The following is a 22,933-nucleotide window of genomic DNA, read 5'->3' as shown; positions in this document are numbered from 1 at the left end:
AATCTTATTTCTGTATATTAGGAATGCGTTATCTTATCATAAGTGCGTAAAATATTGAATAGGTATATTATCAACATAGAATTTCGCGGATCGGTTTCATAGAAATATAATATCGCGATGATAAATCGTGATGATATTACCTAACATACAGAATAACATGTGAAATATTTATCTTCTTTTTAAAATAATACTAAAGATGTATTACAGCCGGGTATTGCATAATTGATTAATTACGCAGCATAATTAATCATACATCGTTATATCGCAGAAGATGTCGGAAAGTTGAACATGGATTATATCATATCAATCACCTACCTATCTCGCAATGTGTTTTGAATAGCGAAGTATCGGTGTTCTCAGACGATAAATTTTGCAATCGAACAACGACGAGTTGTCACACGTCTTTGCAATTTTGCAGTAATTTTCTTTCGTGAAATTATAAAAAATTGCGACTCGTTCCGTGACGTTTATTCCCGTTAATTTCGTGCAATCTAATCCGAGTCTTTCTGATCGACGGATATGTCGGCTGACCGACCCTGATCGAGCTGCCGTCGAGAACCGCATTCTGACTCGTATGCATCGACTTTCGCTCCGTCCATCGTCGCATGCGCTCTGTGCAATCTTGCATCTTGATGTTACTTATGTGCGATCCCACTTCTATGAAGGAATCGTGTTTTCCCTAACACTCAGATGCAGCTGAACTGAATTGCGCGCGTGTCTATTGCGAAGATCGTAGAATGCGAATTAATCTAGTTCAGACCGGAGAGAGAAAAGATAGTTAAGTAGGTGGTTAGGTAGATGGATAAATAAAGACGAGAGAAGAAAAAAGGAAAATAAGAGACTAACAATTCTTTTTCTCTCTGTCTTCTCTCGATCTTGCATTTTTGTCTATATATGTATCTTATCTATAAATGACGAATAACAAATATTTTCAAATTAATAATAATACTATTAATTTTTAGATAGTATACTAACTATAGACACAATACTTCGATTATCACAATATTTTAATTATAAAACGTGCACAATTTAAAAAAATTTTTAGAAAGAATATTTAATTAAAAAATTTAATTACATTAATATTATATTGATTTGTTTATAATTAAAATGTTATTACACTCGACGTTTTGTTTGTCGTGTGATTTGATCTATTAACGAGGCTACCAAGAAATTTTTTTTCTCTGTCGGTTGATAGAGCAACAAATATGTACACATTTAATCCAACTATTTAATTCGTACATTCACGAAATCTTGCATAGTCAGCCTTACCTTCGAATTGTACCGTGAACGCTTTCACACGCAATTCTTCATTGAAGCTTTCTCTCGTATGTGTCGGCTGAAGAAAAGGAAACAGAACACATTTATCCGCACGTATTGATCGATAAGAATCTAAATAGACTATTTGTCTCAAGTAAATCCCCAAACGTGATGCAGACAATAGTAAAAGAATGATCAGTAATCCCGAGACGTTAGATAGGACGAACGAGATCATTCTAATCCATATGTATTTTATTCAATTTAAATATATAATTGTAAACTCTGATCGACTAATTCGTATAAAAATATCTTGCTTTAACGTGTGATCTATATCACCGTCGTCTGCTAAATTAGCAAATTAGTGAAAACATTTTTTTTTGCACCAAAATATTAAGAATATTCGTCATTATTAATTTATATCGTTATTTATTTTTTAATTTATACGAGCTCCATTTTATAGTATTATTATTTTAATTTATAATTGTTACATAATCATATTTTTCTTCTTCTGGCAATATCAGTTAAACTTTGCCATTGTATTCTATTGTAGCCCAGTATTCCCATTTCTTTCGCATGCCGACCGTCATGATTCACGCAAGTCGAGACTGGTCTGTAACTCACATTATTGTATCCTAGTTGCTCCGCATGTTAAGAGCTCATTTCTTAGTGACTCATAGCATAAGCTAAGATTGATTAATTGCAAAGTTTTAAGGCATTTTGGCGCCTGCAATAAATCTTATAAAAATTCTATTTTTCTCACGTAATTTAATTTATTATTTTAAATTAGATGATATTTATATTATATTAAATAAGGCAACTTATACACACGTATTATTTTCATTTTTTTTCAACAGCACAGCATTTTGCGAACATTTTTCATATATAATTAGTATTGGATATATACGTAGATTAAAATTAATAAGATAATTATAAAGAACTTATATATTAAATTAAGAATTCTTTTGTTTATTGAGACAAATATGATTATTTTTAATTATATTATTAATATATTTTCTATCAATTTATTAATTGATAGATTAATAGAAGCACATTAGGTCCTAAAAATAAAATTAAATTTGTTAAATTCTAGGATCTTAAATGATTTTACTGCGTCAATAAAAAATAATTATGTGAAAGAAATGCATAAACATTTAATTATTAATAAAATCAAGTGGAGATTGTGGATTTAATTATTAATAAAAATGCTGCTTTGAAAAAATATGTAAATAAATAAATAGTCTTATATATGTATCTAATATAAACTTATCCCACCTTAATAAATATGTGTATATTATAGGTATCGTTAGACGATAAAAAAAAACAAGAACTTTTTGAGTTGTATCTTTGATATGGAAATGTGAAAATATTACACGTTTTCATTGTACTAACGTAATGTGTTAATAGGGCTTACCTTTTATGGCATTAAACTGCATTTGTTGCAATTCGCCAACAGTTCATTGTGTGTGCACGCAGAAAGTGAGAGGACGTAAGCTTCTCGTAATAGGGTTCGACATTACTTTCACAACGAGAGCAAGGTCTTATTTTCTACATTGATGACTTTCGCTCTTCCTTTTCCGATATTACCATATTAAATTTTAATTTCCTTATCATGACGATTTAAGATATTTAATAATTTTTAATTTGTGAATAATTGATCTAAATTAAAATGCATTTAAATCCAATTTATAAAAAAAGAAATGCTTACAATATATAAATTATAAAATCTTATATTATGCAAAATTTATAATAATTATCTAAATGTAAAAGAAATACAATTTTTAAGTATAATATTATATATTGAATTTAAAATATTATGACAAAATACGATAAAATATGCTAAAAGATGTTGATAATATTTGCAAAAGTTTTATTACAATATTTGCGTAAATTCAAAAATAGAAAAATCAGATGAAGACGTACATATACATATACATAAAATAATATTATTTGTTAAAATTATTTGAAGTTAAGTTTTTTAAATACATCCGTGTGTGTATACATACATATTATTATTAAAATTCTTTGTTACATATCCCTTAATTAAAAATATATTTTATGTCGAATATATTATATTTAAATATTCAAAATGAATTTAGGTACATATATCTTAAAAGGTAAAAATACTAATTTTTTTAAATCAAAAAACTTGCTAAATATTATCAACGGCAAGAAATATTAACAATAACGCCGACAATGTCAGTATCATTTTTATCAACGTTCTATAACAGTGATCTTATGCTGATGCACAGAAGAAATCTTTTACAATCTCTAAAGATAATACTACGACATCTATTGTATAAAGTAAGAACGTATTTATACACAATAAATTGTGCATTTTTATATTATTTTATTGTTTAATCATCATAGAAAATAGGCTAATAAATATTTTTTTACACAGTCAAATAATACACAATTTCGATGGTTGTTAACCATATAGACATTGCAGAAACGATAAAGAAACGATTGAAATTTTTTTTCAAATATTTAAATTCTAGATAAATGCAACACATAACATATACATATATGTATATATAAATTACATAAAATATTTTAATATTCTATATATATTTCTTTTCGAGAAACGATTAATAATTCTACGGCAACAAATATTTAATACATTGTTATTAATTATATTATGTAGATAGATGATATTTTATAATTAGTATTATATATATACTATATATTTAAATATAGCATCAAATTTATCTTTCGTTATTATATCTATCCCGAAGTCATGTTAGTCCCCGGTATAGTCATGTTAGTCACATTAGATGGATTTATTGCAGGCTGCGTTCCCATCATAGGTGACGGTGTCGATGTAGGTGTCGTTTGCACTGTTAACGTAAATATCATCAATTAATTTAGATTTTAATTTTTAAAATTAAATATTTTATCAACACTTCTCTTTAATTTAATTAATACATATAACAATTTTATTTCTGATTTTGCTAAATTTTATTATATAAAGCATCGTATAAGTATTGCAAATTTGATTTCATATAATTTATTTTATAATTAATAAAAGCATTAAATTACTTGATATTAATAAATGCTTATTGTTATCATCCATTATAAAAATTCACAATTGTATAATGTTCACATAAATATAATGAAATCTGTAATTATATCCATTCTTTTGCAATAACGTAGTATAAACGATGTACTGCATATAACATTAAAATTGTTAGATACACTTGTTAGACATATTTATTAAGTATATTATTATTAGATAGAGACATTATATACAATGTATATATACATATATATTGTATATATGTACACACACACATATATAAATAGGGAGAAAAAGAGAAAGAGAGAATTATTAAAAAATCGTGCTAATATTTAATAAATAATTAATAGGTTTAAATGGAATATAACAGATCTTAAAAATATAAGAGATAACTTTTAATTTTTTCATGATTGTTTTAATCATTATATCCCATTTGTATCTATATGTATATATTGGATATATGAGGATAGGTATTTCTTTTTTTACGACAAACACGCAAGAATACACATTTTTAAATACCTGGGGTGGGAGTTGATGTTGGTGTTGTAGTTGGAGTTGATGTTGGTGTTGTAGTTGGAGTTGATGTTGGTGTTGTAGTTGGAGTTGATGTTGGTGTTGTAGTTGGAGTTGATGTTGGTGTTGTAATTGGAGTTGGTGTTGGTGTCGGTGTTGTAGTTTTTGAACAATTTGAGAAAAATAATTCGGGACATTTTAGAAGAAATATGACACTCAATGGATATCTCTCTCTTGCTTCTGGAACCGTGCAAAATGACTGACAAATCTGTTTACGTAAATAATCTAGAAAGTTGAAGCCAAATCTTCCGGTTCGTAAAGTGTGAACACGATCATTTGAAGCATAATGAGGTAACTTATTATACCTCAGTGAGTCCTAAATAATATATACAATACATATATATGCAGTATTTATAAATAAATTATATATTTTATTTAACAATGTCTGTGTGTGTGTGTGTTTTAATTTGATCAATCATAATAATTATAGGAACAATATCGTAAAATTACTTAAAATACGTTTTTCTCATTTAAATTTTTATAAATTAATTGATTGCAGATATTTATGTTGGCAAATTTTTTAAATTGATAATCTTAAGTATGACCAAATTTATACTGTATATTGAATATAAGCTCTCATTTATTTTATCAATAAGAATCTCTAACACTAATAATACAAAAATATATCTAATTACAAAGAAATATTTGACAAAAAGTAAAATATGATAATGCAAATTATTATATTTTATGAATAATTATTTTTTTGAAAAATATTTAAACTTTATTATTATAAGTTATTACAATAAACTAGTATTTGTAATGCATAACAAATATTGAATATACTTATTACTTATTGAATTAAATTCTGAAATATATTATTTAACAAACATACGCGTGTCTTTATATATACACACACATACACAAATGTATTATTGATATCTGTATAAATACTTAAAATTAATTAAGACATTGCAAATTTACGTTACCTCCGTTGAAATTGTACTAAACAAAGTCAACAAAGTAATCACCCAAATACTGAAAAGTAACATGTTTTTGTACTAGACTTGAACTTATTACACTTTTTAATATAATCGAACGCACTTTACTGCGTAGATTGCGTTATGCTCTCGTGCAAATTTTCTGCTCATTTATATAGACGAGGAATCCATATTTTTAAAAATGCAAACGTGACAAAAGCTGCATACAAACATATTACTCACTTCTCGGGATTTTTTTCACAGATTGCCTACGTATTTTATCTCATGTATTAGATATTCTGAAGACGTTACAATGCGATTCATGACATGCAGATATGTTTTATTATCAGAGATGTTCCACTTTTAAATCTCTTAAATCTTTTTTCGCATATTCTTTAATCTTTTTACCCTTTACGCATTTTATCATATTTTAATATTAAATGAGAAAAGAGAGTTAATTCAACCCATTAAATTAACAAATTAGAATACAAGTAAATCAAATTTTCTATCATATGTAATGATAAAATTTCCATAAAAGAATTTTGAATTTGTAATAATTTCTATAAGAATTTTTCGTTATCTAAAAAAAATTATTATACAAATAATATTGTGTTAATATTTCCTAATTAGACAATTTATTTTAAAAATATTGTTATTATTTATTGTAGTTTAAAATTCTTTAATACATTTTCCGTAATCAAAATGAATCAAAATATTTTTCAAAGAAAGTACAGTTTTATATCTTATCTTGATATTTATTTGATATTTATTCAGTATTTTCGAATTTATTGATACAATTACACAGTGATCTGTACATAGAAATTATCTACATTTACATACTTACTCTTTATGTATACATATACATATACATTTTTTATCATGCTTTATGAACTAACAATAAGATATTTTGTAAGGATATCTCTTTTTTAATGATTCCTAAGCAAATCACATTAAATACAAAATAATTTAATAAAATTTTTATCATATATACTTTACTAATGATTTTAATATTATTACACAAAACACGTCTTTAATAAAATTCTAAACGTTATTATATCAGAGAAAAAGATCATTTTTTAAATTTTCTGAAATAATAGCAATTATAAATGAAAACGTATAGAAATTATAAACGATTAGAAATTATAAAGAAAACGTTAATTATATAAGCAATATATATTAATGAAAAGTATTATCCTGCATACATATATGCAGCATTATAAGTGTAATAGTCATAATCGCTCGAAACTACGAAAGTGACTATGTTAGTGATATTATCAGGCCTTCATCTCGTCATAAAAAATTACAATACGTGACTAGAATGCAAAAAAGAACATCGCTGTAAAGATTGAAAAGGTCAAAACTATTTTTATCTACTATCTTCAGTGTTCTAACACGCGTCTTGCCGATTAGTCAAATTAGCACAAGAAAGTTATTGCTCTATCGCGTATTTATCTTTATAGGCGCAGCCTATTTATATGCAACCCGTTCTTCCCGTGGTCAAGTATAATGTAATTTTTTTCCGCTTATTCTGAAACGATAAGAAACATGAAACTTGTATGCGAAATTAAATATTTCACAATTTTAGATTTTTTATTATTCAAATATTTATATTAAGTAAAATATTGAAAAAGCTATTATTATTTTAAAACAAGATTATCAAAATACAATAAAATATAGCTAGTGTACATTATTGAAAAAATGCCTAAATAAAAATGTTATTTAGGATGCAAAATAGGAAGTTATTAATATCTAATTAAGTAAAAAAAACTATTACACAAATAAAAAAATAGGAACTTGTTCAAATTACAATAGGATATTATGATGACACACTTTAAAGAAACAGCAAATAAAAAATGAGGCTGAATTAAATAAAAGGAAATATATATTTTTTATATAATATTGAAAAATAACTGTTTTGTAACTATCTAGAAAGAAATACCAAAAGAATACATTGCAATGATTGAAACCATTAAGTTAAGATAATCGAGTGTTTAATTTAAAAAAGTTCTGCCCTTCGTTTTAAATTAAATTTATTTATCTGCTTATATAAGTCTTGAGATGCAAGTGAATTAAAGAACAATTTCCGAACTTAATAGATACTTTTTATACAGTATGTTAGGAAATAACATCTAATTTCAATCAGGGTTTTTTTTCTAATGATTTTTCTGAAAGTAAAAATTCTCTTTTAAACCGAAATGCATTTCGAGACTGTTATGACAGTTCGCAGCAGAGCACGAAATTACGTCATGGTAGGAAGGTGCTGCTTGTGTGGTAGGAAGGTGATGGCTACGACGTGATCACGTTAGCAATGATGCCAGAGATCCCAGCGGGTCGATAACAATGAGACCGACAACGAGCGTCCCAGAATCCGGGCGCCTCGCTTTTTCTCCTGCTCACCTTTTTCTTGCTTACTCTTTTTTGCTTTTATATTTCTTCGTATAAATCTTTTTCGATCCACCCTCCTATTTCAATTAGTTAATGCCAGCAGTAAAAAGAATATCCGCAATTCGTTACGTTTTCGCAGCATCTGGAAAAAGCCAAAAGAAATCTATCCGCTAAAAAGCATCTCTCGAAATGTTTGAATAAGTTTTGAAATTATATCGATAAATCGATATATCTCGATAGAGAACATTTAAACTTTCATTCTAACGTCGATAATGCAAAAACATCCTCGGCAAACTTACCATCGGCTAATCGCTCAATAGTAATTTCCACTTTATTTACAAAAGATACGACACTTCCAAGTACTTGAACTTAATTAAGTTAGACGCTTTTTCGATGTTTATACAACGTGCAAAAATGTAATCAAAATATTGATCAAATTATAAACGAAATTATATCTAAGAGTTTATCATCACACATATTTATCTCATCACTGTTCATTTTTAAATCTTGATACATTTGCGACTTTGAAATGTAAATTCAAAAATGATTTTAATTCAAAATAAAATTAGTTAGATTTGATGACATTTGCGATAAATTCGATGACGAAAGGCATCAATATTCTTATACACGTATTCCGCAATCTCGTCCTTCTCTCTCTCTCTTATTGTTCGGCGTTTAAATCGCATTCCGAAAAAAATCGTGAGGCCATCGTTGCAGCGGAAATTTGTGCTATGTCGCGCAATTGCTCGATTAAACGTTTTACACGATCATCGACCGCGCTTCTAATAGCGCGGAATTATTCGCGAAAGTAATTGGGATCTCGTTATGAAACTCGTCTCTCTCAAGAAAAGTAATTTAACGATGGTGTAAGGTACTTTCGTAATTCTCGGCTGAATCCCTAATTGGTCTGCATATGCCAATCGATCCTCTTTCAGTCACGCACTCGCTTGTGCTGAAATCGTGGGAGGATAATGCACAGATGGCTGTCGCTTGATATTTAAAAGATGAATCTTTCGTTGTTCGCGCGATCGATAAATCGAAAAACCAACCACCGCGAATTTGAATGTCTACTTATCCTTAAGGGTCTTGAATCTTTTTTGATATTAGATTTTGACTGTAGATTCAGTTGAACCATTAATGATGGTACGTTATAAAATACAATTTGATTGTATTTTGCTTATTGTTTCTTTTATATAAAATATTTAATGCACAATGTAAAAATCAATCAATGTAGTTCCATATAATATTTTACAAAATAGAAAATGTTGCTTTTACATAAAATTGTACAAAAAATATATTATTTTGATTAGGTTTAAATTTCTATATTGTATTCACATATATTACAAATCGGGAGGGCTCCATATATCATTATCTTATGTTTTTAAAATAATTAAAAAATTATTTCAATTCTCTACAACTCTCTTTTTCTTTCTTGCTATCGATAATTAGTTTAATGAATCAAAATACGACTTATTAAAGTAAAATTATAAGAGCATATAAAATAAATAAACTCTGATGTTTCTGAAAATGAAGGAGAAATAAAACTATATTATTTATTATATAAATAAATAATTGACCTGTATATTATTAATATAATATCGCGAAATATGTTGTCTTATAAGGCATAAAAATCTAAATAAATCAACTGGAGAAAAAAAAAAGAAAAAATATATTTAAGATAAAAAGGATTTATAATCCATGAAAAAATGTCTATCTAAAAAACTTGATTTTGTTCACTCTTTTAAAATGGAAAAAATCCGCAATAAAAAATAAATAATATAAACAAATGTGAACATTTTCGTAATATCACGCAATATTGTAATGCCAACAGCACTATTATGTCATTCACTTGAAACTGAAAAATTAACACGTACAATCGAGCATAAGAGACTCGTCGATTATTCGCATCCACAGACATGTGTCAGTCGCGAGAGACTTAATAGAAAGATTGTAGCTCGTAAATGTGTGATTGAAGACATCGATGGAAGATGCGCGGTTCCTTGCGGAAGATTCCGCCGATACTCGGCTCCTTGACGTTCCTCCAGGGAATTTCGGTCTCGCTACGGAGGGTGATAGCGGCGTAGGGTGCATATCGAAGGAAAGATGGGAATGGGCGAAAGAAGCGAGGAAGGGTAAGCGAATAGATGAAGAGACGCGATGGAGCAGCGAAAGAGGGAAAAAGGACGGAGCGAGTCGGGATGAGAGAAAGGGAGAGAGAGAGAGAGAGAGTTGAGGGCGCACTCCCAATCAGAAGCGTGGAAAAGGGCGATCGGGGAAGTGATGGGGTGGTGGCGTAGGTGTGTGATGGTACTGGTTCTTGCTGAGGGACGAGAGGAATTGCGGGAACGGGAGGGAATGAATGAGGAGAAGTCCAGAGGGATGGAGAGAGATGAACGGATCCTAGGGAGATTGACCGAGAGAGGAAACTAGCGGAAGCGAAGGTAGAAGAGAGAAAGATGTCTAGAGGACACGAGAGAGTGAGAGACGACGTAACATAGGAGGAACAGCATAAACGAGAGTAGAGATAGTGAGATAGAGGAGAAGCGAAAAGAAAACGAGATGAAACGACCTTACAGAAGAATGAAACACGAAGGAATTGAAGAGAAAGACTCGTTTGGAGAGGCAAAAGAACGTACAGAGGATATGGAGACGAAGAAGGATAGATTATAGAATGGTAAGGAGAAACATAGATGGAAAATGTACTATGAAGAGAGAGAAAGAGAGAGGGTGGAGGGTAAAGTGTAGCGGAGAGAGAGAGAGAGAGCCAGATGGTGAAGGGGATGAGAAGGAGAGCGAGGGAGAGCAAGAGATGGAGTAATGCGTATATAACAGGGGTGCGAGCAGGAGAGGCTGAAAGCACGAGCGAGCGAACGGCGGGGAATAGAGCAAACCAGAGTCGACTCGGATATGAGGGTGTCGCGCAAGCCGGTCACGCCGAGGTTTCCATGGCAACGACAGGCGATAAATCAACCCGCAACATCCCCGAGTACCGTCAGATAAAACCGCATACACATATGTGTATATACGTACACATGCGCGCGAACGCGCGCGAATACCGACCGGTATGTAACTCCGCGCCCAAAAACTTTTCCCTTTGGCCGATTTATGCCGCCGCCTGCAACGGCGCGAAGAGCGCTTTGCCGCCAGGAAATCTTCGTCCCTTTCCCAAAGCCGCTCTTTATCTCGTTCTTTCTCGGTCTCTCTGATCCTTCGGCCTCTGCTCCTCGTCGTTCTTAAGTTCTTCTCCTTACGATGTAGTCTCTTTTTTTTTTTTTTTTTTTTTTTTTTTCACCTGCATCTCTCTTTTTTCTCTTCTCCCTCTCTCGTGCCCCTGTCTAGTTTCTGCCAATCCTTTGTTAACTTTCCATTATTTCTTTTTCTACGTTCTCTTCGTTTCTCCCTAGTTATTTTGTTTGTCTAATATTTTGTTTTGGACCTTCGCATCTTCCATCATGTATATAAATATAGTGAGACTACGATGATAAAATATCTAACTCGTGGTATATTAATTTCTCCTTTAATCTTTTACAGTCCGATATAATTTCAGCATTACTATATATTTTTTTGTCGAGTTAATCTTAAAAAGTGAGACTATGCCTTAAATGCGAATCTTTGCGCGCCACTTTCTTTTCTATACATTTTTTTCTTATATTATTTTTATACATCAACCAAGTTTTTTTAATGTAATGGATGAAATATGGATTATGTAAATCCGAAAATAAATTTGATTTTGATTTTGAGTCGGAAAGAGCAGCATTTATTGTATTTATACGTGCCAAAATGATAATGCACGCCCTCACAATTCCGCGAAAGTACATAGATACATCCTGCATACTGTACGACATTTCCTCACGCCACGAGGGAAGGAAAATACGTGGGCCGCAAATAAACCCTTGGAAGCCTAATCTCATTTAGCATGCCACTGACGTCATCCGAGGCGCCCCCGTGACGTTGGCCGACTCTGTCGGTGACGTATTGCGCTTCTCGCGGTGAGCGTCCTTGCTAAGAATGGTTAAGGTCGGAGTAATTTAACGTTCCTACGCACTGTGCGTGTACGCGATTTTTATATTGTAGCCAGGATCGATAACGAATTCGTCTCAGAATACTCTGATAGCGAGATTACTTTATTCCCGGAGTTCAACAATCGAGAACTGTATGTAATATAGCATTCGGAAATAGTACAAATCGATTGCAGACAAAATAACATATTATTTTTAGTACATAAAGTAAAAAATTTTAATCGTAAAAATATTTATTTATCGATTTTGATATTGATAAATGCGGATTATCTTTCTTTAACGAGATTAAACTCGACGCAATCAAAGAATTGATTTAATGTAGATTATATTCTTCTCAAATTAATCAAAATTATAATTTAAAAGGATTCCATATAGGTATATTAGGTTTTGCAAATTTATGAACTTGAAATTGAAATCTATATACATATAATGCTCTTTTTCTCGTCTCTCCAATCAAAGTAATGAAATACATTATTCACTTAAATTACTTAAATTTGTCTTATAATATAACTGAAATATCTAAACTGATTTTTCGACAGATCGATTGTTTTTCCAAATCTAGATTAATCACAGAATATTCGATAACAGTAGCTTAGATTGGCGGATCCAATTCCGCATGATAATATTCCGACACGCTTTTTTCCGATGTCTGAATGAATATATTCCGGCGCCGTCATACCGCTACTATTTTAACGCGGAGTACATCGGATGATCAGCAGAGACACCTGTTGCTCTTTAATTGGACGTAACGCGTATGCGATCATAAGGTCGTTCGACTCTGAAAAATTGCCGGCTCATTACGGATGGATACAACGAGCGGCAAGAAATAAAAGCAATAAAGGACACGTAGCGTTTCCAGCACGATAATTCCCCGTCCGTCCGCTGTTTAACCAAATCACGTAGTTCATAGAACGCAAAAGTGCACTTCATCAAAGCGATTCACACCGGGGAATCCGATTAATTTCATCGCGCCGATAAAAAGTGGATAAAGAGCTCCCGTTGATGAATCGCACGTTCGCTCCCCTTCTGGTTCGTAAATGGAGAATCTTATTCGGACATTCGACCTACTTTCCACAGCTTGAAGTTGAGGTCACTTCCGAGACTTCTTGTATATACATCATAAACTCTTATCGCGAACCAATAATGACACTCATATATAAATAAAATTTTATATCGCCATACTTACAGTCTACTATTATATTAACCTGATCGCGTGAAATTTTAAATATTCTTATTTTTCGCTATCTAAATATATTATTTTTTTAATTATGGAATATTATAAAAAAACATTTCGGTTTTATGCAGTGTGTTAGAATCCTAGATAATTTGACGAATCTAAAATGAAATTTTTCTCTAAACGGAGAAATAACTATAATCAAACAATATTTCGTCCTAATTTTTTATGTCAAACATTTTCATAATCAAATGTTGAATTAAAATTTCACTGAAAAAAAGAACTCAATGAAAATTAAAATTCTCTACGAAAAACTAAATTTGATATTCTACATTATTCGACTTTGCAACTATAATAAGTGTGAATGCAGGGTTGAAAATGTTTTATTAAGCTTAATAATTGACATAGAATATTTGTACAACATTTTACAAACTTCTTCCAGCATCGAATTCGTGGAACGTCCACGACGATGACTGATGTTCTCTCGCGCTCGATGAATCTGCATAGTTTGTTACACATAGACAACGTTTAGTATTCGCATGAAGGTTGTTTATACGCGCATCAAGTATAATCCTCGATTGACGCGCGTGGTCACTCAATTTTCGGGGCCGTTCAAAGTAGTCGGATAGAATGATAATCTGGGAGCAGCTTGGTAGTTGGTAGGTATTGATCTGTCGGTTGGGGTGTTACTGTGTGGTATGGTTGGTCGGTGGGTTGGATAGGTGGGTGGTTGTGCCATGGCGAAGCGAGGTAGTGCGGCGAAAGGGTGCTCCAGAAGGGTGGGTGGAGACAGGAATGGGGATGGGTCGGAACGCCAACAGCTCTAGCCTTATACTCGATCCTCTCTCTCTCTCTCTCGCTCTGCCTATTTTTTCTTTCTTCATACTCCTTTCTATCTCTCTGCTAATCTTGTCCCTTTCACTTCTAGATTCGATTTTATTCCTATCTCTCTCCTTCTTTCTTGCACATCTGTTTGAACTGTTCCAATTTTTGCATCGCACTACCTTTTTTTTCCATCCATTCTCTCTCGTTTTTCTTTTTCCTTTTTCTTTTTGTACATTCGTGAGAGCTCGCCCTTCGCTGTTCGTCGCGTTCTCTCTCAGCGGTACTCGCGTCTATCTCCTAATTTTATTTCTCTCTTTTCTTCTTACATCAGCTATCTCACTTTTGCCCATTTGCTTCGGTGCTTACCCTTCGTTCTCACTCCTGGCTCGTTCTTTCGTTCCTTCTGTCTTTCTCGGTCCTATCTTCTTTCTCTTTCTCTCTTACCCTTCTCTGTATCGAGAGCGTGCAGAAGGAGAGAGAGACGATTATGGAGTGGCTATGCTCCCCACAGGATATAGGGTGTCAGGGTGAGATTGGCAACAGAGTATACCCTCTCTCAGTTTTGCTCTCCCTTCCACTCTTTGTTATATTCTCCTAGTCCTCTCTTTCTCTCTTCTATCTCGCCATCCCCCTCTCCACTTTCGTTGCATCCTGCACGAACTTTGGATTCGGCGTCGTCGTCGTATACGCTGCGCGCTACCGGATTGGCGGGTTGCGACCCAGTATGAATTATTCGGTAACCTAATAGTTTCTTGAGTAAAGAGCAGCAGAATGCTCTATATCTACTCTTTGTGCATGTACTGCGCGATGTCATCTTCTTCAAGATATTTCACTTTTTTTATTAGCGTAAAAGCTGCGAAGAATATATTCATGATACATACACATTTTTCTTTATTTAACTAAATGAATACATTGATGATTACACAACGCACATACGTATCATATATATTTTAGTTATGCAAATATTTCTCATCGCCATAAACATATCATTGCGAGATCTGTCTCACTCTTTCATGCTTTTTAAAATTTAAGAGAAAATGTCATAACACGCCAAGTATACCTACTTTAATTTTTCTTTAACTTTTAAATATCATATTTTTTGAAAAAAAAAAGTCTAAAACAACTTTAATTGATTTTTTTCATTATTTTAATTGTATTATTTAATTTTTACGAGAACGACTTTAGAATTGTATTAAAGAAAATAAATTCTAAACATTTTTAATAAAAAGAGATCAAAACTAATATTTGTATTCGACACAGAAGTGTTGATTTAAATCATGAACTTTTGTCAAAATTTATGGTATACTTAATTTTTTATAAGCTAGTCTTAGATGTTATATATTGAGAAGAAAAATAATAAATTTAAATCTGTAAGCCATTTTGCAAATATATATTTCTTGTACAGTCTATCCGGTTTATGAATTTTAGTGACGCGATTGCGCATTAAGTTAATCCATCGCTAGATGGGTGCGAGAACGATGCCTCCCTCTTGGATGATGTAATCATTCGTTCGAGGGGTGATAGAATAGCTCAAACGAAAATTACTTTCTCGAACATGCGTAGCAGTGATGAGTAAGTTAAGACTAGAGGGAGGTGCTTTTCCCTTCGCAAAATATAAAGGAACATCAAATATAAAGGACAAATTGTAATTCGTGTGGTTACTTCTAATCAAAATTATGATTTCAATTGTTGTAAAAACAAGCAAAACAAATTTTAATAGATATGGGTTATTTTGAAGATTTAGGTCACGTGTATAAAATTACTTAAAATCTTCTATTATATATTGATTTAAATACATATATAATTATTCTGTTTTTCTGTGCATATATACATAAATATGGACACGATTATTTTAAATTATATCTAGGCAAATATAAATGTACTTTCTTCATCTAAAATTAAGGAAGAATTTTTTATCTCTTAAATATTAAATATTTTATTATTTAATTATTATACATAATAATTTGATAATGATTATGTTTCCTTCGAAAATCGAGCATACTCAACTTCAGTAATTCTGACGTTCGCGCGAATCAAAATAGCGGTAAGCTTTATGCGAATCTGACAGCACTTCATCACGTAGCTCGTTTAATGGAACGTTCTATGAGTTATTTTCGACTTATGTGTCATGCATTCTAGTTGAATATAAATATAACCAAAGACGCGATCGCGCACTATGTATAAATGCATATGCGTGTGCATAATATACACATAAATACGTACTTATATACATAGAGATCAAATCTACATCACCATTCGTATATACTGGATTCGCTCTTCATCACACATTGATCATGTAGACGCACGCGCACATGCATGCACATATCTATATCATGGATGTCAGTTATACATTCGTATTACCCAGCAGTTCATGCGAGAAGGCGAAGTGCTCGAGGGGTTCCTATGTCGTATTAATGCGGGGTTAATTTAACCAAGCAAGATCATCGAATGAACTCACCGCAGCAGAATTGAGCTTTATTTGGTATATATCTTAATTTTACTTATCAGCTCTAATTCGGCGACAATCTTGGTATTTAACAACAATTACGATGTATTAGAATATATTACATATATATTACAGGATTAAAAAAAACAATATGGATATAATTATAGAAAAGTATTAAATAAAAAAAAAGAATGATATTTTATTTATTTAATTAATTCTTGTAATTTAATCCTCAAAATAATTCTTTATAATTAGGATTCACGAATTAATTTATCAGGCTGGCGTATTTCAGAATTCCCTCTTTCTCCCGAAATCCGAGCTCCAAATGACTAAGTTGTTAGCATTTTCGCACTTGTAGAACAGTTTTATTAAGCAAATAAAACTACAGTCCATTGCTTAATGTCAAGTAAATTTGTTTTAATGTAATCACTTAGAAAGTTCTAGCCCCCTTTCTCGAAATAAAATCCTAAATACGTATTGATATGCTATTAGGATATAGTTGTGTATAGAAAAGAAACTAGTCAAAAATGAATTATAAAATATTTTCTTATATAATTTCTGTTATTTTCTTAATAGCTATCTCATTTTATTTGAAATGATAACTTCAAGATACTTTTCAAAATATAAATATATTTTGTTAAATCCTTGATTTACAGATAGCATATATGTGTGATATGTGAAGAATTTAACAATATAAAATAATTATAAAATAATTCCTCATCTTTCTATCTTTAAGAAAATACAAATTTTGCAATTTTTTAATTTCTCTCATATACTTACATTGTGCGTGAATGTGAATGCTTTAGAAAATTCGATTCCATAAATAGAGATCTCACGCCGCTTTTCACTCTAACGGTTCCGACATCGGTATCTTGTAATACTCACTCAGGGTACTAATAATATTCAAAGGTTGTCAACTTCGATGTGTTACCTTAAAGCGGAAATCGCAGGACGATGTAGGCGGGCAAACGCAGCGGAGAATAAATTGAGATCGACCGACACGTCCCACGTATATGCCGCGTCAAATCATCGGATCGTTGATTAAATTTGGCATCACGTATGCCATTTCGGACGAAACTGATCTTTAATCGGCGTCTGATAGATGTCCATTAATGCCGCAAATTCTAAGAAAGTTTCCTGATCGATTTGTTCGTCTACTACATATTTTCGATCCTCTTATGGCGGCTTATAAATCGCGTTTATAAACAGAAAAAAATCTCAGATCGCGCGAGCTTGTCTATATTCACGTTTACAGAGAAGAATTTTTTTCGTCAAATCTTTCGGAGGACGTGCCAACCTTACTCGCGAGCCAGACACTGAAAAACGAAAAACCAGGATCGCGGAATTTCGCTATTTTTGGAGCGCACTTACCATCGAGCTATAAGACTATTTCCGGACAGTAGCTTCGACCCTCCGTCGAATCTGCAGAGTTTGTTCAATCGGTCATCCTCCCTCGCTTCTTTAGCGTCGTTTGCGCCGCGTGGTATGCGATACGTTCAAAACGACGCACACCACGGGAGTTTGAATCATTTTGAGAGAATATCGACCATTCTAAAATTGCTGTTAATAATCGAATCAATATTCTATCGTAGCGTAATATCTTTTGCTGACATGTACAAGAGAGAAGAACTGCGTGCAAGATGAAGCTTTCACCGAGGAAGAAAGGATAGTTGTTGTCATGTTAATTTGAGAAAATTCTATTTTTATCGCACATCGATAATTTTGCGTGCTATAACTGCGAATTTATAAAAATGTGTTAAACATTGTATTACTTTGAACGTACGCAATTATGACAATTAAAAAAAAGGTGAAGGCAATTTCTTTTTTTTTTCTTTATACCTTTTTTTTTTTAAAGGGCAGCTTTTAAGTGATGGGGATTTCTATCCGCTCTCGTGCCAAGATCGCCGCATTTTGCGGCAGGAGTTTCAAGGCTTCCGCGAAACGCTATATATGCCGTTGGGGAGAATCGCGCCGCAAAATATGTTTTATCATGTAAAAACCATATGAATAATGGGATGGCATATCGTGCATCAGTATGCCGGTGACTGTTGGCCCAGGTCAAATTGACTTGAGCGTCTCCATGGCAACAACTACTCAGACTTCCGGCTGGTCGATATCCTACCAACTTGTATTTTGCGGCGGACCTCATCTCTCTCTCCCTCCCTCCCTTCCCTCTCTCTCTCTCTCTCTCTCTTTTGCTCTCACACGCAAACACACATATATATGCATACACATACACACTCTTCTTCCCTCTGCTTCTCGCTCTCTCTCTCTCTCTCAGTCATTCGCTCCGCAGTATCTCGCCCTCGCTCGCTTGCTCTCTAGAACCTCACCCTCATCTTCTATTCCTTCCCTCTCCCTCATGCGACTTCTATCCGTGCTTTACGATTCTCTTCGTTTCACGACTTCCTCCAAAGGAAAAGACAGACTTTGGGAACAGGCGTGGCGAATCTCCCCTTGATAACTATGATACGATTTCATTCGGTCATTTCAAGTATAAGATTTCATAATTTATATTGTTATGTACATTTGTAAGCAATAGTCATAGCGCTATTAAGGAGTTTTATCTAAATATATGGGCGTACACGAACAATTAAAAATTGATGATTACTCGGAAGAGAATTACAAAAAACTTTTACATATATTATTTATTTAAAAAAATATACATTCAAAATACAAGAAATAATTTGTCTAATCCCCGCAAATCTCATATATCTAAATAAAAATACTTAATAAAACGGAGGCTTTGTTCTAGTCTCCCAATCAGTTTTAATACCTGATCAAACATACATATATACGATTGATAACCGAATCTGTTACGGGGGATGGAAAACAATGACGCTCTTTGTTCGCCGCAATCGCGAGACGCCGACGACGTTTCTCGCCCGATAAGACTCACGGTGTCGGCAGTGTCGATTAATCGTTTCACCGGGAGAAATGCGAGAGAGGCACGGTTACATATGACGGCGATGATCGGGCAACGAGACATCTTGCGCGCACGGTGGCGCGTGTACAGGTGCCTTCAACAGGCTGCTCGAAGGTGCGCTCGACTTCTGCTCGCTCGCGGTGCACCTTCTCGCGGGAGAGGAGAGTCTTTTCGTGGACAGGCAGCGGCGTCCGTCTGCGCGATATGACGGCAGGTGGGAATGCTTCGTGAAACCCGCCAATTGCTACCGCTTTATCGACACAAACGTATACATGTGTGTAATACACGTGCTCGAGAAAGAAAGAAGGGTCGCGGAGGATGATCCCGCAGCCGCCCGTTCTCGGGAAACCGAAACGAGAAAGTCCCCGATTACGGAAATTCTTCGCCTTTATCGCGGCATTTGCTCGACGCTCTAATGCATGTACAAGCACAGCTGCGATGAAGTGTCGAAGGAGGAAGCGGGTTTGTCGTTCGGAGATAACGGACGAGAAGCGGAGTATACCAGTAGATCGAGTCATTGATTTCTTAAACAGCGGCTTCGCACCTTCTATTAAATAAACCATTGAAAAGAATTGAATATTTGGGGGGAGTGAGTAGAATTTTACAGAAACATTTCATGTAAAATCTATTTGTTCTCTTATATGATAATTTCGGATAAAGAGAAAAATTAAAATTTTTTTATCATATTAAAATGATCGCACGCAATTCTTCTTTCTCAAATAAAAAAAAAAAAATAATTCGACTTAAACGAAACAAATATTTTATATAAGAAATTACATAAAAATGGTAAAGCGTGATTAATTCCCAAGAATATTCGGAAACTCTTTTTTAAGATTAGAAAGAGATTCGCGGAGGTGTGGAACAAAAAAAAGTTTCGATGTATCGATAACCGCGCGCGTATCAACGCGAAAGAGCGCCGATCCATCGCATCGCGAATCGTCGGCGGGATTTCGAATGCCGACCGACCAACCCTCGAGAAAAAAAACGACGTAAAGAAGCACTCCTCTTGCCGTAGTAGTACGATATACAGACTTCTTCGTGGAAGAAGTAGTGCCGAGAGTCGCCCACCAGCCTGATTCTCGCGTTCGCGAACCCCCACACCAGCGCGTAGTCCGAGAGAGCATTGCGGAATGGTGGCAAAAGCGCAATGGTGGCGAAGGGTGGCGAGAAGAGGGGTTGAGACTCCGTAGATGGAAAGCGCGGCGGAGAGAGGCCGCGAAGAGGAATGGCTGTAGTGAAAGAGGCAGAAGGTAGGGGGTCGATGTGAGGGGTGGGTCCGCCGCGGGAGGGTAAACGAGAGGGGAGGCTCGAAACGCGTGGGTGGTAGAAGCATAGGGTTGGCTGAAAAGAGGGTGGATATATATCGCAATCGGGGGCACTATGTCGCGGTGGCTCTGTCGACGTGAACTCTGTCTCTCCCTCCCCCTCCCCCTTCTCCCCCGTCGATCCCCTACCACCCACGCATCAAACCCTGCAAACTCCACTCTCTCGATCCACTTACTCGTGCTCCGTCTCTGTTTGGCATTCTATGCGTGTCTTCGACGTCTCTGATACGGCGGTGAGAAAGAGAGACAGAGTGAGTGTGTGTGTGTGTGTGTGTGTATGGGAGAGAGAGAAAGAGAAATAGCGATAGTGTAGAAAACAATCAGGATCCTACGAAAGCGTCTCGTCGACCGCGCTGGTAGCGTCAACGAGAAACTCCTTGCGTCTCGTTCTTACCAACCCTCCGAAATCCACCCTTCACATTCTCTGGTCTTCTTCTCCCTTCTATCTCTCTCTCTCTATACTTTTGCCTCTCCGCTTTCTCAGTTCCAGCGAGAAAACGGGATACCCGATGGTCAACCGATGCGGGTGCTTGATACTTCTAATGCGTATAATGTCTAATCTGCAAGGGGATTCTCTCATTGGTTGTCTAATTAGCAACGTAATTCTTTTCTTTCTCCCTCGAAAATTCTTCTCTTTCTTACCGTCTTTTTATCTTTCAAATTTTATATGGAAATTTGCGAATGACATGGATATTATATATATATATATATATATATATGATGATAATTTTTATCATATCGTGATTATATACATATATCGCGGATTTGTTGATATAAACGTGCATATGTTAGATGAAAGGCGTACGTGATTTGACATCTTTGCGAGGACAAAGTCTGTTGATTGTCTAGCATAGCAGAAACTCTGTCTACCCTCCTCTCGAACGTCTAACACTCCGACATTCGCGTCTCCTTGTATTTATCGCAAAATACATGTGGAAAGTCTCGACGGCATAGGGTAACGTTACAGACAACGACGATAGTTTACGCCCGTGGAGGTTACAAGTGTGCGTACAACGCGTTCGACACTGGTGTTGATAACGGTGTCTCGGTGTTGGTACCACTCTGCAGTAGCGTCTTGCCGGCCGTCTAGCATCGTGAAATTTTCCTCTGATTCTCTCTCTCCTCTCGCCAGTCTCTCAATCTCGTCATCCTCGTCTATCCGCCCTTCGCTTCTCTCTCTCTCTCTCTCTCCCCGTTCGCTTCTCCGCCTACGCCGCGTCGAGGAATAAACGTAGCGGAGCGAGCGAGTCTGTGCGGGTGGCGTTATGGATGATGGTGTTAGCTTATGTTGGCTCGTGTGGTAGTAGATATATTGTAGACATCCGTAGCGCGTGCTGGTGCGTCCGTGATGTGTGGGTGACACGGACGTTGACGGCGACGATGGTGGTAGTGGCGGCGGCGGCGGCTATAGTAGATATCCTGCAAAGGCGTCTTGTTGGCCGCTCGGCTGATCAATACCCATCCAACCCTCTGCCTGCGCCCTAAGCCCACGGGGCCGTGGACCGTATCTACCTACACCTCTAAACCACCCCTGAACTCGGCATTACCACCACTGCCACCGCTACCGCCGCCGCGCTACCACCACCACTCGACCCCCGATACTACCACCGACACAGCTGTCACCCCCTGTTCCACCAATGGTGATAGCAGCAGCGGCAGTAGCGGCACCCTTGCTCCTACCCTGCTGGCCCCTACCGACACGCCGTTGACCCCTACGCAATTTACATCGCGGCCTCCATAAAGTTAATTGAAATTTCCGCTCGCTGCAACCCCCCCGGCCGACGCCACTGCTCTCCAGCAACGGTCCTCCTGTTGTTGGCTATTTCGTGGTTTACACGTTGTCCATTGACTACTGCGGGCTCTTCAACAGCGCTGCTGTATTAAGAAGAACGGTATTTTATGCACCCACACATCGACGGGATATCGAGCGAATAGATTAGGCTTTTATATATTGAATCTTTTTTTTTATCTATATTTTTTTCTTGACGTTCGAAGAGCTTTTTCGAATAAAATTTTTCGACTTCTGGCTGTATATGCTAAGATTAGTAATATTTTTATATTACTTGTAATAAT

General features: G+C 34.8%; 1 protein-coding gene across 1 annotated transcript; it reads right to left on the bottom strand.

Annotated features, from left to right (window-relative positions):
• Nucleotides 1-3,149: 3,149 nt before the first annotated feature.
• LOC146722527 (uncharacterized) lies at nucleotides 3,150-5,890 on the bottom strand. Its single transcript, XM_085484638.1, has 3 exons — nucleotides 5,770-5,890; nucleotides 4,790-5,159; nucleotides 3,150-4,091 (listed from the first exon to the last, which is right to left on the bottom strand). Exons 1-3 carry the CDS (start codon nucleotides 5,830-5,832, stop codon nucleotides 3,979-3,981), a joined length of 546 nt encoding a protein of 181 aa, XP_085340764.1. The 5' UTR covers nucleotides 5,833-5,890; the 3' UTR covers nucleotides 3,150-3,978.
• Nucleotides 5,891-22,933: the final 17,043 nt, after the last annotated feature.

The sequence above is a fragment of the Nylanderia fulva genome, unplaced genomic scaffold, assembly GCF_048542155.1.
Source record: "Nylanderia fulva isolate GAGA-0341 unplaced genomic scaffold, ASM4854215v1 Scaffold30, whole genome shotgun sequence".
NCBI classification, from domain to species: domain Eukaryota; kingdom Metazoa; phylum Arthropoda; class Insecta; order Hymenoptera; family Formicidae; genus Nylanderia; species Nylanderia fulva.
This window is presented reverse-complemented; position numbering and strand designations above follow the sequence as displayed.